Source organism: Poromitra crassiceps (assembly GCF_964638095.1).
Source record: "Poromitra crassiceps genome assembly, chromosome: 4".
NCBI lineage: Eukaryota > Metazoa > Chordata > Actinopteri > Beryciformes > Melamphaidae > Poromitra > Poromitra crassiceps.
The window spans coordinates 38422430-38446801 of record NC_139626.1 but is presented as its reverse complement, the minus strand read 5'-3'; the positions used below and the strand labels follow the sequence as shown (position 1 = coordinate 38446801).

Here is a 24372-nt window from a genome sequence, read left to right as displayed (position 1 = left end):
ACTACAGTATGTGTGGTGCAATGTCTGTATATTTAATGTACTGTATGTCTAAGAGCAAGGACCACAACAGAATTAAGTTTTTATGTACTTTTTGTGTTATCCTTGATGCCTTTTTTTTTTTAGAATCGCATGTACATTTAATGTATGGCATTTTTTTTTAAACGGATCATCAAATAAATCTATATCTAAATCTAACTTCAGATTCATGAAAAACAGTAGATGAAGAGGCATGTGGCTTCCCGTTTGTAGGATTTACATAAACATAACACATTCTGTAAACAATGTATCATTTAATATATAGTGGTTCTGTCCTGAGGCCAGGTGCAAGGGCAAGGTTATGTAGTCTTCAATATACAAAGAAATCTTTGTGAAATTATTTCAACCTTACAGAATGCACCAAAAATGACATGCAGATTATTGCCAGCGGCCTTCACTAACTACAGACAAAACATGTTACTGCTACTGTGTATTTGTGTTTGTGTTGCAGGTGCATTCAGTTTGTAATATTTCAAAATGAAAAAACAAATATTATGGCAATATTGGTTTAACATTATAAGTCTGACTTGTCTGTCTGAGTGTCTGCAGGGCCGGGCGACTGTGAGAGAACTTTGGTCTGAAGGAAGTCAGAGATGAAGGGAGCGACGACCTCCGGACTGTTCAGGTGGACGTGATGATCGCCGGCTACTGTCACCACCGTGTGCTGAGAGAGTGAGAGTGAGTGAGAGTGAGTGAGTGAGAGAGTGAGAGAGAGAGAGAGAGAGAGAGAGTCCTTTAGTATTCCATCATCTCAAGTATATCTCCATCCTTCACCTAAGTTCACACATTCACTGTGTTTTAATGGGTGGAGAAAGATCCTAAATAGAAACATCTAGCTGACACACATCCGCTCTTCTCCTCCATCAGCTGCATTTAACCAATATGTAGGTCATTTATTTAACCAATATGTAGGTCATTTATTTAACTAATATGTAGGTCATTTATTTAACCAATATGTAGGTCATTTATTTAACCAATATGTAGGTCATTTATTTAACCAATATGTAGGTCATTTATTTAACTAATATGTAGGTCATTTATTTAACCAATATGTAGGTCATTTGTTGAGGTTCATAGCTATAAATACTTCTGCTGCCTCTGTGATGTTCAGTATTATAGAGCTACATTTGCTTAGTTGGCATCTCTGCAGTCGTCTGTCCACCAGGCACAGCTACAGACTCCAGGTAAGAATTCGGCCAAATACTATTCATCGCTTGTTTTAATCTACTTACATGCAGGATGCATTCAGTTTGCCATTAGGTCAATACAATGAGTGCAAAGTTTAGACAAATTCAAATAATTTAAAGTCGATTTACAGTATTATACTTTTTCTGTCTGGATGCAGCAAACCCCACCCTCCTGGCACTCTAATAAGGTTAAAGCAAACACAAACAACTATTCCCCATTTATCTTTCTATTCTGTCCTAGGTGCACACTCATGTTTCTGTCCTAGGTGCACACTCATGTTTCTGTCCTAGGTGCACACTCATGTCTCTGTCCTAGGTGCACACTCATGTCTCTGTCCTAGGTGCACACTCATGTTTCTATTCTGTCTTAGGTGCACACTCATATTTCTGTCCTAGGTGCACACTCATGTTTCTGTCCTAGGTGCACACTCATGTTTCTATTCTGTCTTAGGTGCACACTCATGTTTCTGTCCTAGGTGCACACTCATATTTCTGTCCTAGGTGCACACTCATGTTTCTGTCCTAGGTGCACACTCATGTTTCTGTCCTAGGTGCACACTCATGTTTCTATTCTGTCCTAGGTGCACACTCATGTTTCTGTCCTAGGTGCACACTCATGTTTCTGTCCTAGGTGCACACTCATGTTTCTGTCCTAGGTGCACACTCATGTTTCTGTCCTAGGTGCACACTCATGTTTCTATTCTGTCCTAGGTGCACACTCATGTTTCTGTCCTAGGTGCACACTCATGTTTCTGTCCTAGGTGCACACTCATGTTTCTGTCCTAGGTGCACACTCATGTTTCTGTCCTAGGTGCACACTCATGTTTCTGTCCTAGGTGCACACTCATGTTTCTGTCCTAGGTGCACACTCATGTTTCTGTCTTAGGTGCACACTCATGTTTCTGTCCTAGGTGCACACTCATGTTTCTATTCTGTCCTAGGTGCACACTCATATTTCTGTCCTAGGTGCACACTCATGTTTCTATTCTGTCCTAGGTGCACACTCATGTTTCTATTCTGTCCTAGGTGCACACTCATGTTTCTGTCCTAGGTGCACACTCATGTTTCTGTCCTAGGTGCACACTCATGTTTCTATTCTGTCCTAGGTGCACACTCATGTTTCTGTCCTAGGTGCACACTCATATTTCTGTCCTAGGTGCACACTCATGTCTCTGTCCTAGGTGCACACTCATGTTTCTGTCCTAGGTGCACACTCATGTTTCTGTCCTAGGTGCACACTCATGTTTCTGTCCTAGGTGCACACTCATGTTTCTGTCCTAGGTGCACACTCATGTTTCTGTCCTAGGTGCACACTCATGTTTCTGTCCTAGGTGCACACTCATGTTTCTGTCTTAGGTGCACACTCATGTTTCTGTCCTAGGTGCACACTCATGTTTCTATTCTGTCCTAGGTGCACACTCATATTTCTGTCCTAGGTGCACACTCATGTTTCTATTCTGTCCTAGGTGCACACTCATGTTTCTATTCTGTCCTAGGTGCACACTCATGTTTCTGTCCTAGGTGCACACTCATGTTTCTGTCCTAGGTGCACACTCATGTTTCTATTCTGTCCTAGGTGCACACTCATGTTTCTGTCCTAGGTGCACACTCATATTTCTGTCCTAGGTGCACACTCATGTCTCTGTCCTAGGTGCACACTCATGTTTCTGTCCTAGGTGCACACTCATGTTTCTGTCCTAGGTGCACACTCATGTTTCTGTCCTAGGTGCACACTCATGTTTCTGTCCTAGGTGCACACTCATGTTTCTGTCCTAGGTGCACACTCATGTTTCTGTCCTAGGTGCACACTCATGTTTCTGTCCTAGGTGCACACTCACATCTCTGTCCCGAAAGTCCTGGAGAATTGCTGAGGCAAATTTCTGTTGATCCGGTTCAGAAAGTATTCTGTTGATGCCTTCCTCCGCTCTGGAAAAACAGACTGGTATTTTAGTCCAATGTGACATGATGGTATCATAGGGTATATGGTATTAGATGCATACAGAGACATGGGGCGGACATGCATGAAAGACACACAAGAGGGGAACAAGCTCCTACATAGCTTGTCGATTCCCATCCAAACCACAATCTTTAGCTGAATGTAAACATCTATTTGGCACTTTTGTTAAACGGTTATGATGTCTGCTAAGTCAACTTAAAAAAAAGGTGTCCATCTCTGCTGTCAAGAGACTGTAAAACAGTGACAAGTGATAACCTTGTGATGCAAACATCCCTTAAGGGAGAGTACTCTGCAACTTGTGCGCTGTATCTATACTGAAGTAGCGTAGTGTAGTATTCAATGTGAGGAACGTCTTACAGCACAACCAGCACGCAGGCTTGTATCTTTGACTGCAACCTCACACTCTGCTCCATACACACAATATTTTTCTGAAAACATGAATAGAAAGCATACCGGTACATGAATTGACTATAGACTGAAGGACAAAATTGGGTATTTTACAGGAAATTATGAAATGATGAGAGGCAAAACAGAGATGACAGGGTGGATGTGGTGCAGGAGGAGGTGCACAGTGACTTACCAAATTGATTCGCAAGTCTCTGGAGAATACAACTCCTGCAAACGAAAAACAAATTCAGTTCCCACTCCAGCATGAGAGGTAAAGCAGAGTGAGATTATTATTCAGCGAGTGAACTGTTTTTCCTGCAGGAGAGAAGGCAGTCAGAGACATGGGCGTCCAGGTAGTGCAGCGGCAGACAACACGAGGGTCGCAGGTTCGAGCCCCCTTGTTACCTCCGGCTTGGTCGGGCGTCCATACAGGCACAATTGGCCGTGTCTGGGGGTGGGAAGCCGGATTAAGGGTAAGTGGTTGCTGCACTAGTGCCTCCTCTGCTCAGTCGAGGTGCCAGTTCGGGGGGAGGGGAACTGGGGGCAATAGCATGATCCTCCCACGTGCTACGTCCTGCCGCTGAAACTCCTCGCTGTCAGGTGAAGAGAAGCGGCTGGCAGTGGCGACTGCACATGTATCAGAGGCATGTGCTAGTCTACAGCTTTCCCCAGATTGGCAGAGGGGGTGGAGCAATGACTGGGACAGAAGGGAGAATTAGCCAAGTACAATTGGGGAGAAAGGTGGAATCTGAAAAAAAAAAAATGAAGAAGTCGGAGACATAGAGACACTGCATGAAATAGGCCACGCCCATCACGGGGGAAAAGCTCCGTTCATTTCCACACACCAGCGTCCTTTTCCTTGAATTAAACATAGCTAAAAGCTGTTGTGTGGTGGGCTGCGCAGACAACAAATGTAAAAAATCGCCAGTTAAAGTTTTTTTGTACTCCTGAGCAAAACAAGGAAGCCATTGAGAATTGGCGAGAAGAAAAATGTGGATCTAGCTGTCGAGGAAGTAAGTTGGAGTGTTCATCTTCCGTATATACGATCTATTTGTACAACACGCAACCATGCACGTGACATAGGAGAACGCCAGGATTGGAGGGGGGGTTTCTGTTTTCCCCCGTCTTGGGCGTGGTTTCTGAATGATGACGCGTTACGCAGTGTCTCTATAGAAGCCGAGGAGAAGCAGGGGATTAAGAAATACCTCCTTTAACTGGAGTGAGACCTCTCTCTAAAAGGATGTGCGCTGACTGTTCAGACAGAGCGGGGTTTGCAGCCAGCAACCTGCAAGAAACCAAACGTGTTCTTCAGCCAACATTCGTCCGAACAGAACAGAAAGGAAGTTACTGGATGGCCGTCAGCTGGAATGCAGCCATACCTCTCTACGGCCTTCTCATAAGAGTAAACTCTCTCCTTCCTCTCTTCAGTCTTCTTTTCAAACTGCAGCAGCTCTTCCATCCCCTGCCTCATCACTTTGGCCATTTCTTTCTACGAGTGAAGAGAGAAACCATGAGTGGAACGAGTCAAAATCCTCATTTCCTTGAACATTATTTATAAGAACATCATTAGAACATCTTTGCTTTATAGCCTTGGCATACATTTTAAAATAGTGACACTGGCGTCAAACTACTGATGCAATATAACGGCTAAAGTATCACAATATTGCACAACATCAACACGTTTCCCTTACATTTAATGACACAATACATAAGAATGCTACAGTACTCAAAGCACGGGGTGTAAAGACTGCTTTAGTACCACATCTGTAGGTAAGAGTCCATACGAGTCCAGCAGAACCAATGCATCCACCATCTCAGGATACAACGCACTGAACTGTGGAGAACCAAGGCAATGGACCCATTTCACAGCAACCGTTTTGAGGTGGTAAAAGCAGAAAGTAAAGCAGGTGTAACTAATACAATTAATTATGCTTCCATTCTGTTGAGGTGTTCCAGTGCCAGGGCCCTCGTTAATGCTAATGATTACGCCTGCGTCACTTCCTGCTTTACCACGTCACAAGGTCGCTGTGAAATGAGCCTAGGGGATGAAATGGATCAAACTGCACTATCACCTGATAACATAAAGTGAACATAATCTCGGTTTAATGTTACTGTTGGAAAAAGATGAAAGACACACAAGACACAGTCGGTTACCATTCCAGCAATGTCTCCACCTGTAAATAAAGGGAGCGGACATTCAATAACAGTTACCATTTCTGTTGTGCACCCAAAAAAAATCTAATCAAATTTGGGGATATTTTTGTCCAAGAACTACAGAAAGTACTGTTTTAGAAATGTATATAAAATAATACTAAAATTATTTATACTTAAAATATATATGTCCCCCCCAAACACACACACACACACACACACACACAGGCTTGTGAACCATACGTCTCTGTACTCTGTAACGTTATCCCATGAGCTGAAGATCTCACTTTGTGTATTTTAACTGTGGGCATGTGTTATCCTCATCCGCAATACAACAACAGCATGTACAGTATATGCGCACTGCACGTGTGTGTGTGTGTGTGTGTGTGTGTGTGTGTGTTGCAGTATAAAGGAGCCAGGCAGTTAAAAACAGCGTTTGTCCACCTGTAGGCTATGTGAGGCACTTTCACTAAGTGTCTTAACGTCAGACAGATTGTTCCATGTGAATGCCAACGAGCATCCATCCATTCTGTTGAAGTAAGTCACATTATAACTTTTAAACGCCCTGGTTCTCTGCTTTTCTCTCTGTCTGTCTGTGCTCTGACTGACTGGTTCTCTGCTTTTCTCTCTGTCTGCTCTGTTCTCTGACTGGTTCTCGGCTTCTCTCTGTCTGCTCTGTGCTCTGACTGGTTCTCGGCTTTTCTCTCTGTCTGCTCTGTGCTCTGACTGGTTCTCGGCTTCTCTGTCTGCTCTGTGCTCTGACTGGTTCTCGGCTTCTCTCTGTCTGCTCTGTGCTCTGACTGGTTCTCGGCTTCTCTCTGTCTGCTCTGTGCTCTGACTGGTTCTCTGCTTCTCTCTGTCTGCTCTGTGCTCTGACTGGTTCTCGGCTTCTCTCTGTCTGCTCTGTGACTGGTTCTCGGCTTCTCTCTCTGCTCTGACTGACTGGTTCTCAGTCTTCTCGCACTGCTCTCTATAGTGCAGCAGGCAGGGAAGGGAACGCACGCACGCACGCACACACACGCACACACACACACACACACACACACACACACACACACACACACACACACACACAAACACACAATTCCCTCCGGCTTTGCCTGGCAGAGATAAATATACAGAATAACACTAACACACTACATAGTCGGCCACTCACCCATACTGTGGCCTATGATGGAGAACCTGGTCCACTGGAGAGCTGTGGGAGTCATTTAATTTCACAAATCATAAAGCAGGCATGTTCAAGATCAAATCACTGAACACATCTGCTGCTGTCTGGTTATGAAGAGAAGACAACATCGCTGCTGTGGTTTAACTGCCACAGACAAACCGTGATGACCAGCTGGGCTATAGATCCACTCAACCTTGTGTAAAAACCTACACTGACTTTTGAGTTGAACTATTGTTGAAATCACACACCATCCATGACTCTGCGAACATCGGCCACATACGCAGGAAAGGAGTAGAAGACTCCAGGCGGACGATGAGACGACAGACCATGACCTGCCAAGTCCACTGCCACATACCTACACTCTGGGGGGAGAGAGAGAGAGAGAGAGAGAGAGAGAGAGAGAGAGAGAGAGAGAGAGAGAGAGAGAGAGAGAGAGAGAGAGAGAGAGAGAAATGGAAGCTTATGGGCCTCTGTTATTGGACAGTGTGTTTTCTGAATGATTTCTGAGTTTCGATAACATTGTGCAGAGCAACGATTACTGAACTGAACTTAGGGGAATGTGTTTTGACAGAGAAAATAAATAAATAAATAGGCCCAGAACCAGTTTTTGAGATTGGGCACTAATACAAGGCAATGGTGAAATGTTCAAGTCTCAGAACATGTCACTCCTTATATGGAACTGATTATCAACTTAACATTTGGTGGGGAAAGTACTGAAGAGACACAGGAGTGGAAAATTACTGAGAGAAAAATAAAGATCAGTATGCACATACGATTATTTTCAATATTCTTCTACATTCCAACAAGGTAAATGTAAATTAAACAATTGTACAGAACAGCTGTTGTGATCTGGAACTTACAAACCACACACCCTGGGGAAATCACCAGACACATTACACATCAGATCAATAGCATGTAGCAGTTAATTTAGAGCCAACAGAGATACAGTGATTTAAAGCACAAGATGATTATGAATTGTAGCCTATAACCCAGCGTATCATCATTCATAAAAACTCATTATGATGAAGTAAATGGTTAGATCTTCTAGGATGAGGTGTAGGTGTATGTGTGTGAGATGTTGGTTTGGTAGACAACCCCCAGCCTAGATGATAATGAATTACCTTTGGGTAGCAGGGGGATGAGGGTGTTGAATGAACCGCAGTTGTCAGCCCAGCCATGCAGGCAGAGCACCGGACGACCATCATCAGGACCCCAGACCTGACCTCTCATCTCTCCCCATGGAACTGGCACAGTCAGCTCTGATAATATAGGAGGGATCAGCCGAGCTGCATTTTGGTAAACAAACCGCGTCACTGGGTGGCAAATGGAACCCTATGCCATAGGGCCTATGGAGCCCAAGTGGCGCAAGGCGTGAGTGTCTGACTCTAGCCAGTTAACTCTTGTTTACATTTTAAAAACGGCGACAGTTAACAACTTTAACACGACATGCATATTATACATCAAACTCTTGAGCAACTTCTGCTCTCACTCAGAATGTCAAAACTATAAGCGATGTGATGTATAGTTTTTTAGATATTAATGTTTGTTTGGCACAACTCTGCCACGGGGTTCCGCATTTCTGGGTGGCAAGTGACGTCACGCTGGCATCTTCAGCTGTTTGGGACTGCTTTAATGTTTGCTGAAATCACTGTCTATGTATCTTCATCCTATGTACTTGCTAGTAACAGTCCATTGTAGAGATAACTTACCTGCTCTTTTCATTGTTGTTAGCTACGTGTTGAAGTGTGTCTGACGCTCCTTTCTTGACCCTGAAAAATGCAATGTTATATGACTCCCTGGGATGAAAACGTGTTGCAGCCACCTGCACAGCTGAACAGTTAATTAAGCAGCTAGCAGAAGCATGCGGTGTGGCTACAGCCGACCTCTCACCAAAACAAATCAAACCAGAGACTTTTAATAATATAGACACCTCCAACTTCAAGTCACTTCCTGTGTCACCACTGCCACGCCCCCCTTAGAAGACTGGTCAGCCAATGAAGTTTCATACCATAATTTGTCAATAGACCTTATTCACAGCGCATCTTGTAATGACAGGATATTATCCCATCAGTTTTGTGATTTGACAAGTTCAGACTGAGACTGCAATTTTCATTCTCATACCTTCTCAAACCATTCATATATTGTTGCTTTTTAACAGTGACAGCTATCTTGTGTTGTTTCTCTATGGAGTTTGTGCTGTTTACCATCCTCCACCCTCCTTCCTCATATCAGTGCTGTGCTGAGGGAGAAGAGCATATCACCTGTAACTAAATTATACTCCACCTAGACACAAATGTACAGAAAGGCAGAAACTACATCCAAAAATGTTTATACCGGTATGTATGTACATATTTAATAATAACATTGTTATTTCGTCTTGAGAAACACTTTGCCTCAGTTTGAACTAAGATAAAACTGACAGTTCATGTACACAATGTCATTGACAATTTTAATAACTCATGCCACAATGTCAACATAATCCTGGTTTAAGATGGCCTATCAAAGACACTCTCTATATACATTGTATAGAGGGTATGCACACCCACTGGAACACGCCCCCTCAATCGGGAACGAGTGTCAAAATGAGTGTCAAGTTCCTCCCTGAGCAGCAGGTGTCACTTATCTAGGCTGATTACTGCATTCAAGCTCAGTCTTGCTGTGACTCAGTGGGCGTGACCCCACAGTGACTTCTGCCTTTGTGACATCACATGCATACCCTCTATACATCTGTTGAAGACCACTATTCATGTCTACATTATTTTCATACTTAGATTCTTCAAGTGTGTGCCTATTATTAAACTACAACACATTGTCTATTTTATTTATCCCCAACAGCTGACGATAACATGTTTCTGAAGTGCTGTGGCCAATGGATATGAGAAGACAAGACTAGTTAGACCCATACAGACTTGATACTGACCCAGTGAACTGTGTAGTCCTGCTTGTGAATGACACCTATATCTCTCAAATATCAGAATACATCCAGTAAGCATTCATTAAAACCTGGGTGTAGGTGACATCATTCACACAGAATCAAACATTGTAAATGTCTGTGATTCTGTTGACGACCAGATCGGGAGTTTTTCAAAGGGTGTTTCCACAATGCTGAAAATTATAATAATTTGGGCAACTTCACATTAACGCAACAAAGTACACCAAAATCGCTGTCAATGTTACTGAATGACTGAGTCCTCGTGAGTTCCAAATGGCAGCCAGTAGGTTGGTTAAACCCACTCCCCAGTATAAAGGCCAGTTAACCAGCTCGGCCAAGAGAGCTAGCCGTCTTGTCAGTGAGGTCGGTGGATCGAATCCCGCTCCACCCCTGGGCCAGCCCTTACCATGGGTTGCTGCCAGTACTGTAAACACAACACAGGCTACATCAAAATACTTTAATTAATCCAAGAGTCCGCCACAAATAACATGAAGCAACTGGTTGCTGAGTGACTACAGTCAAAGCACAGAGGTGAGTGTATACAGCACAGTATAAATACAGCAGCTCAAAACGGTCAATAGAACTTTTAGTTCTGAAAATCAGAAGCTTGTCAGCATCTGTACAAACGACTACTGCACTCATCCCAGTAACATGAGGGGATCTTTACTTAATAAGTTAGGCTTCTATTCAAGTTGCTCTGGAGTTAGCGTCAGGTTGTTTACAAAATGTCATTATGAGTATTAAGGGGTGTGTGTGTGTGTGTGTGTGTGTGTGTGTGTGTGTGTGTGTGTGTGTGTGTGTGTGTGTGTGTGTGTGTGTGTGTGTTATAACTTGGCTGTCTGAGTGTCTGCAGGGCCGGGCGACTGTGAGAGAACTTTGCTCTGAAGGAAGTCAGAGATGAAGGGAGCGACGACCTCCGGACTGTTCAGGTGGATGTGATGATCGCCTGCTACTGTCACCACCGTGTGCTGAGAGAGAGAGAGAGAGAGAGAGAGAGAGAGAGAGAGCAAGAAAGAGGGTGGGAGGGGGGAGGGAGAGTAAACATCTTTGGTATTCTGTCATCTCACATTTCTCTTATCAATCTTCGCTAAAGTTCGCACATTCACTGTTTCTCCCCAAATGTATTTAGTCAATTCCCTGTCCCGGTCGTTACTCCCCCCCCCCCCCCTCTCCTGATCTGGGGAGAGCCATAGACTAGCACATGCTTTCTCCGATACATGTGCAGTCGCCAGCTGCTTCTTTTCACCTGACAGGGAGGAGTTTCACCGGCAGGACGTAGTGCATGGGAGGATCACGCTATTCCCCCCAGTTCCCCTCCCCCAAACATAACAGGAGCCCCGACCAACCAGAGGAGGCACTAGTACAGCGACCAGGACTCATACCCCACTGGTTCCCACCTGCAGACACGGCCAATTGTGTCTGACCAAGCCGGATGTACCGCTACTGGGAATTGAACCCGGGTCTCTGCGGTGGTAGGCAAGTGCTTTTACCTCAACACATTACCCAGACGGCCCTGTATTTCAATGGATGAAGAAAGATCCTAAACAGAAAGATCTAGCTGACACACATCCTCTGTTCTCCGCCATCAGCTGCATTTGACCAAGTGCCAGTATGTAGGTCAATGTTGAGCTTCACAGCTATAAATATTTCTGCTGCCTCTGATGTTCTGCTTGTACTTACTACAGAGCTACGCTTGCTTAGCTGGCATCTCTGCAGTTGTACGGTCTACCAGGCACAGCTACACATGCTAAAAACAACACACAACAGCAATCACACACAGATATGAAGTGTACCTGCGTGTACACACAGAGACTGAGAACTCACATTTCGGTCCCTATAGGCCTGGAGAAGTGTTGAGATACATTCCTTTTGATCGGGTTCAACAAATATTTTGTCAAAGCCTTCATCTGCTCTGGAAAGACAGAAAGAAAGATGTTCACATTTATGACACGGTCTGGTGGTGATACAGGTAACAAGTACTGTAGGCAACTGTGAAATTGCACAAATCAAGATAAAAGGTTGTTTTTTGGGGGGTAGGGGTAAATTTTTTCATATTATGGAAGTTTCAATTTTGAAGAACACACTCAATATAACAAACAGTATTATGATCACCAACTACTTATAATTGTTGAGCAAACTAAGCTTGCTCACCAACTTTCAGGGCGATTTTATATGAATGTTGCTTTTAGGAGTACGAACATTCAAATAAGCATGATCTTGATTTCAATGTATTGACTTGACTTTATTCGATACTTTGAAAAGAAACGTATAGAAGCCAGCTTCTCATACACATGTCTTCAAAGGTATCAAGGATAAAGAAAACAAAGCTGGAAGGCTTATTTCCATTGTGGCCGGGGTGTGGGGAGGGTGTGTGTGTGTGTGGGGGGGGGGGGGGGGCAAAGCACCTTAAAAAAAACGCAGAGCTAAAAAAAAAATCATGCTAATTGCATAGTTCTAAATAGCTATATCCAAAATCAAATGAATAGAGAGACTACTCATGCCACACAACATCAACAACTACACCAACTGCAACATCATCATCACCACCATGAAATGCATAAAATACAAAACAATGACATCAGTAAGGCACAGAGCACAGCTAAACCTTTTAGGAGTCACCTCTAATCCATTTGCTCAGACTGGGCTTGAATCTATTTGCATTCATTTACAATCTCTAGGGCATAGAGATTTGAAATTAATAACAAATGCAAATAGATTAGGCCGACAGTTCCAGAGAACAGCCACACAGCCGCAGAATAGAGGAATGAGTCCTTACCGTCCTTACCCATACAGTTTCTAAGCCTAACGGGCACAAAATCAGTAGAGCTCCCTCTAGTGGAGTATGAATGTGTATCCCTGACAGTTAAAATTATTCCTGAGATAACTAGGTACTTCAACATATGCACTAGGCACAATTGTATCTGTTTCACTCTGTCTTCCACCTTGAGCCATCCCAGACTCTCATAGTGAGAGGGCTTGAGGTGGGTACCTGCCGGGAGCCTTAATAAAATGCTGACTAGCTTGTTTTGTGATGTTTGCACTGCAGTTTGTTCTTTGGAAGCTTTGGGACACTGCTGAACCAGGACAAGGTGGCAGCACTGTCGCCTCACAGCAAGGTCCTGGGTTCGATTCCCACCTGGGACGCTGTGGGCGCTGCACTGAGGGTGTGTCCCCATTCCCATGTTCCCAGTACCTATGGCCCAGGTGGGATTGTCAAAAATGACCCTTCTGTGTGGAGTTTGCATGTTCTCCCCGTGCTCCCCTGGGGTTTCCTCCAGATAAGAACCCCCAGCTAAAAAAAAAACATGGGGGGGGGGGGAGTTTTCATAGCTGCTTTGATTTGATTATATTATTAATTTTTATAAGAGCTTTCTGTGCCATGCTCTCTCCAGATAAGTGGTTATCCAGCACACCCAAGGTAATTTACAGATTCCTTCTCTGTAATTATAGTGTCTCCTACCACTACTCTAAAACAAGGTGATTTCCTTAGTCTGGCCTTGGACCATCTGGGAATCCAGAGTGTATTTCGGCACGTAAATAGACTGGGAAAGCTGTACCTTTTTTTTAGGCTTCCTGTACAGCGTGAATCTTCCGCCTGGGACTTCTGCCTCCGCACAGTGCTGCTCTGTTGTTGTACCGGCAAACTAAGAATAAATAAGAGTTCCGGTCCCCAACGCTAGTGAATATATAAGAATTTTGCCGTTTAGCATTCAAAATAAAAGCGACACACAATGTATGTTTTTAAAAGGCACGCTGCTCAGAAGTGGAAGTCCCGGGCGCAAGATCCGCACTGTAGAGGAAGCCTCAAAAAAGGGTACGACTGTCCCAGAGTCTATTTACGTGCCGAAATAGACTCTGTGTTCCCAGATTGGGCCTCGGACACAAATAAGATTGACTCAGTTGTCCATAGATGTAGGGACAACTTGTTATCAACTAACTAGTCCTGGATTTTCTGAAGTTCTGAGCTCAATGTTTGTTCAACCACACTTTTGTCTTTGTGGGAAACAAGCAGGGCAGAGTCATCAGCGTACAAGAGGTCAGGTGCAAAGCTTAACGTATTAGAAAAGAGATCAGGCCAGCACACTCAATGTCCTTTCACAAATTCAATTCTCATCTGGGCCCAGATGACAATTAAAATGTATTTTCTAGCAAGCTGCTTTTACGTCATTGATGTATGCCTCATCATTGGAAACCTTACAATCTGCACTTTCACAATTCAATAAAAGAAAAATGTTACCCAAAACATCGGTCCCCGTCACATTTAGTGTGGTGTGATGCATTGTGGCCGTGACGTGGTGCTGTTGCTGTACAGGTGCAGCATGGTAACGTGAGGAACCACTTACAGCACGACCAGCATGCAGGCTTGTATCCTAGACTGGAACTCCATGCTCTGCTCCATGCTCATACGCACTATGTTTTTCTGAAAACATGAATAGGAAGCAGACATGTTTATATGGACTGACTACTACAACACTACTACAACACTACTACAACACTGAGAAATAAGAAGAGGTGAACAGGGATGACGATAACTTACTAGATTGATTCGAAAGTCTCTGGAGAATATTACTCCTGCAAAAGAGAAACAACATGAGGGGAAAGGCAGACTGAGATTATCCAGTGAGTGAACTCTTTTTCCTAGAGGAGAGAGACATGAAAGCCTACATGTAGGATAAGAGGGGGATAAAGAAGTACCTCCTTCAACTGGAGTGAGACCTCTCTCTAAAAGGATGTGCGCTGACTGTTCAGACAGAGCGGGGTTTGCAGCCAGCAACCTGCAAGAAACCAAACGTGTTCTTCAGCCAACATTCGTCCGAACAGAACAGAAAGGAAGTTACTGGATGGCCGTCAGCTGGAATGCAGCCATACCTCTCTACGGCCTTCTCATAAGAGTAAACTCTCTCTTTCTTCTCTTCAGTCTTCTTTTCAAACTGCAGCAGCTCTTCCATCCCCTGCCTCATCACTTTGGCCATTTCTTTCTACGAGTGAAGAGAGAAACCATGAGGGGAATGAGTCAGAGCTGTTCACAGGAGTGGCAAAGCCCCGCAGAACTCGACAAGATGATGAAGATAGTTACGGCATATAATGCAATAATATCGCAATTCTGAACATTTTCCGCTCCACGGGGTTTTGTGATGGAACCCTTTGACATCTTGGGATTTATTATTCCATGTTTCATTCAGACGGCAGAAAGAAGCTCAACACAATCCCTCAGGGCAGTACAATGTCAAAGTCAATCACACCGACGAATAAAAGCAACAAATCCATTATGTTTTGAAATTTAACACCATTCAGGATGTTAGGCTGGCTTAAAACAAAATTCATTTTGGATCAAACATTGTCTGAATGTCTTCCATTTATGGCCTTTCAGTGTAAATAAATTCACTGATCTTTGGCATCAGCATCTCGGGGGGAAAAGATCACATATGATACATCCCTTCAACACAGTACAGCCCTGCAGTAATAGAAGGGGTGTAAAGACTGCTGTGGTACCACATCTGTAGGTATGAATCCATAGGAGTCCAGCAGAACCACTGCATCCACCATCTCAGGATACAAAGCACTCAACTGTGGAGAACAATATGGGACGAAATGGACCAAACTGTAATATCACCTGATGACAAAGGAAAATACTATGTATATTGTGTTAAAGCTGGCTAACACTGTTCAACCAATTACCAGTCCAGCAATGTTCCCACCTGGGAAAAAAAGAAGAAAAAAAAAGAAGACAGTGGACACATTAAAATAATATACTGAACATTATAATCACTGTAATTCTGGTGTAATAGCACTACATAGTTTGCTACTCACCCATACTGTGGCCTATGACGGAGAACCTGGTCCACTGGAGAGCTGTGGGAGTCACTCAAATTTCACAAATCAAGCAGGCAGGTTCAAGATCACATCACTGAACACATCTGCTACTGTCCAGTTTAACTAGTCAAGTCAAGTCAAGTCAAGTTTATTTATATAGCCCTAATTCACAAGCATGTCTCAGAGGGCTTCACAGAAAATATGTCTAGCTAATTCTAGCTGACACAACAGTAGCAAGAATATACAGAATAAAGATAACATTTGAACAATTGATGGAGAAATATAGAAAATATAGAAATGAGGATAGAGCAGAGGAGAGAGCAGGAGAAGGGAGAAGAGCAGGGGGAATGTGAGAGAGTGATGGGGTGGGGAGGGAATGGGAAATGTTGGAGGGTATAGGAGGTGGGGAAGGAGCAAGAGGAGAGAGCAGGAGAGGGGAAAGGGGGGGAGGGGTGTGTGTGTGGGGGAGAAGAGAGCAGGGGGAGGGAGGAGGTGGGGAGAGAATGGGAAATGTGGGGGAGGAGAGAGCGTATGGAAGAGTATGGGAGTATATGGGAGACTATATGGAGAGAACAGGGAAGGGAGGGCTAACTGACATAACATTAACAAATTACAATAGTAATAATAACACATCGAACTATTATATGATAGAGAAATATAGACACACATCTTGCAAACGGACATATGTCGATTTCTTAGCAACCAAACTATGCCTAATTTAATTGGCTGCAAGCCTTTAGTAGTGAGTCCCTTTGCCAAATAAACACATGTTCACATATAGAGCTTATGGGTGCCTCGCTTTAGGGAAGAATGGGTGCCATGCTTTAAATAGTGGCGAAATATTAAAAGCATGGGTGCCATGCTTTAAATAGTGGCGAAATATTGGAGGGGATAGAATGGGTGCCATGCTTTGGAGTAGAATGTGTACTATGCTTTAGAGTAGTGGGGGAAGGGGGGAAGAGGAGAAAGCAGGAGAGTGGAGGAGGGAGGGAGAGCGGGGGTATGTGGGGGAGGAGAGGGAGGAGGTGGGGAGAAAATGGGAAATGTGGGGGAGGAGAGAACAGAGAAGGAGAGGTGGGAGGGTGCAGGGGAGGGAGAGCAGGGGGAATGTGAGAGAGGGGAGAGCAGGAAGTGGCAGGGATTCGGGAAAAATAGGGGAGAAGAGGAGAAGGAGAAGGAGCAGAGGAGGGGAGAAGGAGGAGAGAGCAGGAGAAGGGAGGGAGGGGAGCGGTGGGATGTGGGGGAGGAAAGAGCATGGAAAGAGAGGAGGTGGGGGGGAATGGAAAATGTGGGAGAGGAGAGAACAGGAAGGGAGAAGAAGGGAAGGAGCGGGGGAAGGGGGAAAGAGAAAGAGAGAGGGGGGGGGGGGATCAGACAAACTGACTACTCTAAACATTAACCAAAGCTAACTGGGACATAGGGGATCTAGCTAATCTACAGCCTAGTTTGGCCTGTCCTACTCTGCTCTAGTCTGATCTTTGCCTGAACACTATAACAGGTCAGCCTTAGGCTGTAGCTAATCTATCGCCTACCTAAGCTATTCTAAACCAACCGGCATGTGACCTGCTCTCAGACCTGCTCACTAGTGACTAGTGAGCAGGGTCTGTCTGAGAGCAGGTCACTGGGGGCTGGGTTTACCCAGGCTACAGTTTAACTGCCACAGAGAGACTGTGATACACAAGTGATGAGAGAGATTTAATCTGGTGCAAAAATCTACAGCCTTATACTGTATATACCCTTATTCTTGAATTCACACACCGTCAATGACTCTGCGAACATCAGCCACATACGCAGGAAAGGAGTAGAAGACTCCAGGAGGACGATGAGACGACAGACCATGACCTACCAAGTCCACTGCCACATACCTACACTCTGTATGGGAGGGAGGGGGAGAGAGAGAGAGAGAGAGAGAGAGAGATAAACAATGCTCAGACACAGAACATCTTACATCTCTTACATTTACCAATATTAAATTACCTTTGGGTAGCAGGGGGATGAGGGTGTTGAATGAGCCGCAGTTGTCAGACCAGCCGTGCAGGCAGAGCACCGGACGACCATGATCAGGACCCCAGACCTGACCTCTCATCTCTCCCCATGGAACTGGCACAGTCAGCTCTGACACTGCAGTTATCAGATGAACACCATGAACAAGATCGACAATGATGGGTAGAAAATGCATCTCAGAGCATTTAAACAGCACCACAACTGAATAGTTACTGTTTTACTTCACTTTTCTCTCTTCTAGAAACCAGCTGTCAAATTCAGATGAGGAATTAGAGTTGGAATTGTGAACAGAGGTGGTGGTGTGCTCAAAGGATTGATCTTGGTGTCTCAAGGAGAAAAACGTGGGTGCTCTTGAAGAAAAGGGTTCAAACACATCACTGGCGCAGAAGCAGATTTCAGGCACTCATATGTGGAGCAAGGAAAGAATATACTAGAATAAAGGTAAAAAGCCTTTATTCTAACATGGCTTAAAGATCCAAAATATAATTTAAAAGACCGACCGGTTTCGACCTGCAAGGTCTTCATCAGGGCTTTGAATGAGGAAAAGACAGGCAGGACACACAATTAGTCACCTTGGTTTGGGGCTGTCACCCAATCCAAATTGGTGAATGAGTACAGGTGTAAAGAATCACATACATACATTCATACAAATAAACAAACCAGACTGGATAACTACAGTATGTTGGATACATAATAAAAACTATTAAGCCATGTTAGAATAAAGGCTTTTTTTTTTTTTACTTTATTCCAGTATCTTTTTTCCTTGCTCCACATATGAGTGCCTGAAGTCTGCCTCTGCTCCAGTGAGAGTTGGAATTGTATTGAAACTTCATTTAATTCAATACAGTTCTGTGAAATTCATTTTTTCTTCTTACTTACCTGAGATAGATTCCACATACTCCTAGGCTATATATCAACACTGAATATCAGAACTTTTTTTTTCTCCTTCCAGCTGGTATTAGATGAAAAACATGTACAGTAGCCTAATCGTAACATACATTATGGTTGACTGTATTTTACTTGTTTAACTGTGTTTTATTTGATTCGTGTTTGATTTATAATGTTTAGGATGTCACAACCTCTCTAAGAATGGAATTTAATGGAATTCACGTATGTTTCCTGTCATTCAAATTCTTCTGTTTCCTTCCAAATCTAATTACAACTCCTGGAGCTGAATTGCAATAATTTACCATACATTCTAAATTCGATTAAATGCAGTTCAATTTGGCAGTCAGTCAGTCATTTATTCATTCATTTAGACATTCACAGACAGACGGATAGAGACAGGTGACAGACAGACAGACAGACAGGCAGGTGACAGACAGACAGACAGACAGACAGACAGACAGACAGACAGACAGACAGACAGGCAGACAGACAGACAGACAGACAGGCAGACAGACAGACAGACAGACAGACAGACAGACACAGACAGGTTACCTGCTTGTTTGACTGTACTGGATGTCACCAACTGTCTGACGCCTTTCAAAGTTTGTATCATCCTGAAAGCTGTGCGGGGCTGGACAGTAGCTAAACAACCAGCGTAAACACGCAACGTGAATATGATGGACCGAAGAAAGTATCTTGAACGCAAAAAGCAACAATGAAACTTTTAGAGAACTTCTTCTAACCTCTTTTCTTCATATCTCCATGCTTCTAACCTTTGTCACTGTTTCCGGGTGTTGCAGAACCACGTGCTGCAACCCGAACATGTTATTGGATGAGCTGAAGTGTGGCCACAGTCTGGATACAGTCTGGACCAAACGCCGAAATGACACTACTTCGCCACTAGAGGGCTCAGTCAGGACGGGTTGTTGTAGTTGCCAGTGTCTCAGCTGCTCAGCTGGAAGAAGTTGTGGTTTTCAAAGTGGGGTCCTTGCGGGGGTTCCAGCGGGGTCCCCAGCTAAAAGGGTAATCATTTATTTTCACTAGAATTCCAACTGTAGCATAATAACAGAATGTATGACTAATTTGGTTATGGGTTTATTTCTGTAGACTAATAAAACATCTAAAAGTGTGACGACCCTCCCACTCTCTTGGCCCTGTCTTGCAGGAGGAGCCTGGTGTTGGGGTCTTTAGGCTGATTGGGTGCACCTGGGCCCAGTGCACTCATTGGGCTTAAGAAGACCTTCAAACCATTCAGTCTCTCTCCCTCCTCACCAATGCATGTTTTTTTCTGTTTGTTTGTTTTTGTGTTGTCTTGTTATTTTCTATTAGTTTTAGTTAATAAAACTATTGTTTTAACTTTTACTTTAGTGTACTCCCCTCGTATGTTACAACCATATATGAAAATGAGACAACACAAACTACATTAATTATATAATTATATACATTATTTGTCCACCTCCTGTCACTTAGCAACAGTGTTGTGCAAGTTATAGGCTATTACTAGTTACTTTCATTTGAAAGTAATACGTTACTTTACAATATTACTGTCTGTGTAGAGTAACTCGTTACTTATTACACTACTTTTGCATTACTGTCACCAAAATAACAACAGTAGCAGAATGACATTGCCACACCGGGACCATCCCGAAAAATAATTTCAACCTCCTTGAAGTCAGTGTAAACCTTCCAAAATTCGAAATGTTATCCTTTTCCTTTGTTATTGTCATCTATAGGGGTTATTTGCATAGAAACACACAATTTGATTAGGAAATTATTGTATATTTTATATATTATTATATTATATTATATTATATTATATTATATTATATTATATTATATTATATTATATTATATTATTGTATTATTTATATTGTTTATTTAAATATGTGCTTTGATTTAAAAAAAGGTAATTCAATTTGTAACTTGTGTTGGCTACTTGACAAAGTAACTGGTATAATATTACTGAAATGTTATTGGTAATAAGTTATATTATTGAGTTACTGCTAAAAGGAATATATTACATGTAATATGTTACTTTTGTAATGAGTTACCCCCAACACTGCTTAGCAACCATGTTAGCTACTGTTCAAGACCTTTTATTGACAGACAAATAACATTCTATCTACATGATTTAATTACTTTTGTTGGAAATCTGATTTGTTGATCATTTGCAGTCTGCAGGGTGTTACAGCGTTGTTCTTTTCTTTTAGTCCTTCTTGTGGTTTCTCCTTGTTTTTATCTCGCCATGGTTTTATGCTTCTATGATTTTATGATTTTATGTTTTTTATTGTTATATGCTTTTATTTATCTTATTATTTCATCATCTTATTTTTACATGATAGTGCAATAAGGGTCAGTGTAATATGGGGGGTGCAATTTTTCTTGCCTAAACAGGCACCGCCTGTTCAACCCGGGTTCTGTGCAATGCCTTGTTCAAATGCTACTGTTGTCTTGCTGTCATGTTGTTGTTGTTGTTGTTTTTCTTTTGTTGGTACATGTTACTGCCGCTCGACATGCTGTAATGCACTTTGTAGCCCAAGACAAATTTCCCCTCGGGGACAATAAAGTTTATCTGATCTGATCTGACAGCGGTTTTAGAAAAACTGCAGTCCATTGGCTTGCTTACTGGTAATCACTTATTGCTTAATAATACTCACCACCTTCCTTAACCAAAGATATGCACTCCTTAAATACAAAGCTTTTCGACTCCATTGCAGGCATGGCCACAGAGAATATATTTGTGTCCTTCAGACGACTCGAGTCACTAATGAGAATCAATGTTTTTGCTTTAGTTATTTCAACATTGACTGCATTCCTTATTGTGTCCCAAGTTTTCATCTCCTCTTACTGTTGCTCTGCCCCCAACAGTCCAACAAAGAGCGCTAGGGAATCAAAGGCTGTATTTGACATTAGAGGACAGACGGGTTAGACTTAGAGGTGTGGTCACCTCTAAGTTGGTGTGTGGTGATGGGTGGGTTAGACTTAATGGTGACATTATCAAGGCAGGGAGGGAGGGAGGGGAGGTATAAAAAGTCAGCTTTTGGACAGATCAGGCTCTAAAGCAACCTGTAGCATAGGAGTTTGGTATTATCACACAGGATATTTTACTGCTTTGCTGGTAGGTACTGACCTTTTGACCTTTGATTGTTTAGTATCCTTTTAGCTATATTGATGATTGAATTTGATAAATAAAATGTAATAATGGGCCTAAATGAAAACTCATTACGAGGTATTTTGAATTCAGAATAATAAGATCTCAGTCCAGTATCTCCCATTTAGGATGCAGACATAACAAACTAGTAGAGAATGTTCTGCAGGGTCAAGTTGAAAGAAAGAACGTCTTTTCAAAGTGTCATTGAGATGAAACGGACCATTCAATGCTGGAAGAAAAGCTTATTAGGAGCAGTGAGAGGCAGATAACATAACCTTTTTGAAAGAGTCAAGTTAATTTAAATATTCAACATTGTCACTGTCCTGGATAACAAAGATACCGTATCTATTTTGCTTTAATTGGACTGATATACTTTACTCACTACCCATTACCATCTGGCGAATACATCTTACAGCATCAAAATCAGCAGTGCATATTTCAGAAACAGCCTTATGGATTCAGTTCTCATACATTAGGCAGCTCTACCTTGAGGTGCTCTCACTGCATTACCAAACCCAGTGAGAGCTAAAGCGCCGCTTGGCTGTTGCTCCCTGCTTTCCTCGAAACAGTTATCTCCCTCCTTAAAACCATGGCATGCAGCCTGCCACATGTATTATCTTGCAAAGGTCATAGTGGGGAGGGAGCGGGGTAAATTTAGACGATGTAAAATCAAACATTAGAAACGGCATGCCATTATTGTTTCACTTCACTATCTTTGTTTTATATTCCTCACATTGAGGTTCTGTAATGTTAGTCGTATTTATCACGCGGTCTCCTCCTTCCTCAGATCATGGCCGACTTTGACATGGTGCTGAAATGCTGGGGTCCAGTGGAGGCCGACTTCACCACACATGGAGGTCTGGTGTTGACCCGGTCAGTGGAAATGAGAAGACTGTGAAAGTGATGTGTTGAACTGTACATAGACCCGGTTGTGTTATCAATCAAATCCACCCACATTGCTTTCACTTTGCTGCCCATTGTGCATCTGTTAGTCTCTCTCTCTCTCCTCACCTCTGACCCTGTCTTACATCCTTACACGTGTGTCCCTCTCCACCGCCCCCCTCCCTTCAGTTTATTCACAGAGCACCCTGACACCCAGAAGCTGTTCCCCAAGTTTGACGGCATTGGCCAGGGCGACTTTGCCGGCAACACGGCCATTTCAGCCCACGGCGCCACGGTCCTGAGGAAACTGGGTGAGTTTCTGAAGGCCAAAGGTGACCACGCCGCCATCCTGAAGCCGCTGGCCACCACCCACGCCAACACACACAAGATTCCCATCAATAACTTCAGGGTGAGGTTTCTTTACTTGTTCCTCACCTACTGTAAGCCTAAAGCATCTCAACCTCGCTGCCTCATCTAGTAAGCTTTCCTTCATATTTTCTTTAGAGTTTCTTAAAACTGCCGCATCCAAAGTTTATTCGAATACTATCTCAACCTATGGCGGAACAGCTGATTCTTGGTGAGACCTAGCGTGATGGCGTAAAAGCAGATGGTAGCCTATCATTTGCTCTCTTTCCTCTTCTGCAGCTGATCACTGAGGTCATTGCGAAGGTGATGGGGGAGAAGGCGGGGCTTGATGTGGCCGGGCAGGACGCCCTGAGGAAGGTGATGGGCGTTGTCATCGCTGATATGGAGGCTGCCTACAAAGAGCTGGGCTTCGCTGGTTAAAGCAGTCAACACCCAAAGGTCACACAATGAGAATGATAAGGTGTCAACTTGTATATAACTCGGCTCAACAATAAACAAATTCCTCTGCTCTTGCAATTGTGGAAATTTTAAATAGTATTTTTGTATCGCAGTTTAATGAAATTGGCATTGTTTCGCTTGCTTTGGATGACAGGATTTAAACTTCAACTGTACACCTAAGTCAGATATGAACAATAAACCATCTGTGGAACTGCAGTGCTGCTGATTATTTTGCATCTAGCCATCTCTCCAAGTGTCTTTTAACGACGGGTATTCATTTCATGAATACCCTGGCTGATACTCGTGCTTTTTAGACACACACACACGCGCACACACACACACACGCACACGTGCACACACACACACACACACACACACACACACACACACACACACACACACACACACACACACGCACACACACACACACACACACACACACACACACACACACACACGCACACACACACACACACACACACACACACGCACAGCTAATTACACTACAGGGAGTCTATTTTGCTAGTCTCCTCTGTGTCCTCTGTACTAAGTGACTAAGGTAATAATAAGGTTATAAATCAGTGTTAAACTAATTGTTGGTCATTACAAAATGATAAAGCATTAGTGAATGGATGGCTTTACTAAAGTGTGCAGTCTGAAGGCCAGTACAGCGCATTATTGCCAACCAAATCCCTTAACGGAGAATTTCACCGAAAAACAAAGCTGATTTATTTTGCACTTTATCTCTCACATATCCAAAAACTGTAAACAGTTTTGGAGTCATTCATTTAGTTTGACAGTTATTGAGAGTTTATTTGGGTTAAAGTTGATGCCAGTAATGTCATTCATGCACAAATGACATCATTGGCATCAACTTTAACTCAAATAATAACAACAACAATAACTGTCAAACAAAATGAATGACTGCAAAAATGTGTGAGATCATGTGCAAAATAAATCTGCATTGTTTTTCAGTGAAGTTCTCTTTTAGTCCAGGTTATTACTCAA

At 43.1% G+C, this 24372-nt stretch overlaps 3 protein-coding genes across 4 annotated transcripts; 1 reads left to right on the top strand and 2 right to left on the bottom strand.

Moving 5' to 3' along the window:
• Positions 1-403: 403 nt before the first annotated feature.
• LOC310775211 (serine hydrolase-like protein) lies at positions 404-8782 on the bottom strand. The gene is made up of 12 exons (XM_083635315.1): positions 8599-8782; positions 8011-8148; positions 7138-7251; positions 6875-6916; positions 5722-5741; positions 5327-5401; positions 4947-5056; positions 4773-4852; positions 3761-3795; positions 3538-3608; positions 3062-3149; positions 404-700 (listed from the first exon to the last, which is right to left on the bottom strand). Exons 1-12 carry the CDS (start codon positions 8609-8611, stop codon positions 551-553), a joined length of 936 nt encoding a protein of 311 aa, XP_083491441.1. The 5' UTR covers positions 8612-8782; the 3' UTR covers positions 404-550.
• A 510-nt stretch (positions 8783-9292) lies between these two features.
• On the bottom strand, positions 9293-19275 carry LOC310775193 (serine hydrolase-like protein). 2 transcript variants are annotated; one of them, XR_014552639.1, is made up of 14 exons: positions 19080-19275; positions 17613-17756; positions 17394-17507; positions 15633-15674; positions 15501-15520; positions 15315-15389; positions 14691-14800; positions 14517-14596; positions 14359-14393; positions 14165-14241; positions 11646-11733; positions 10653-10789; positions 9598-10245; positions 9321-9401 (listed from the first exon to the last, which is right to left on the bottom strand). XR_014552639.1 is itself a non-coding variant. In XM_083635295.1 (13 exons), the coding sequence occupies exons 1-13, from the start codon at positions 19138-19140 to the stop codon at positions 10224-10226; spliced, it is 1005 nt and encodes a 334-aa protein (XP_083491421.1). In that variant the 5' UTR covers positions 19141-19275; the 3' UTR covers positions 9293-10223. The 2 variants fall into 2 exon arrangements, 1 of the variants encoding a protein (XP_083491421.1); XM_083635295.1 differs by having other exon boundaries at positions 9293-10245.
• A 3193-nt stretch (positions 19276-22468) lies between these two features.
• mb (myoglobin) lies at positions 22469-23346 on the top strand (the record flags this gene model as incomplete). The annotated part of the gene is made up of 3 exons (XM_083635313.1): positions 22469-22551; positions 22750-22969; positions 23206-23346. The coding sequence occupies 3 exons, from the start codon at positions 22469-22471 to the stop codon at positions 23344-23346; spliced, it is 444 nt and encodes a 147-aa protein (XP_083491439.1).
• Between the last annotated feature and the right edge of the window lie 1026 nt (positions 23347-24372).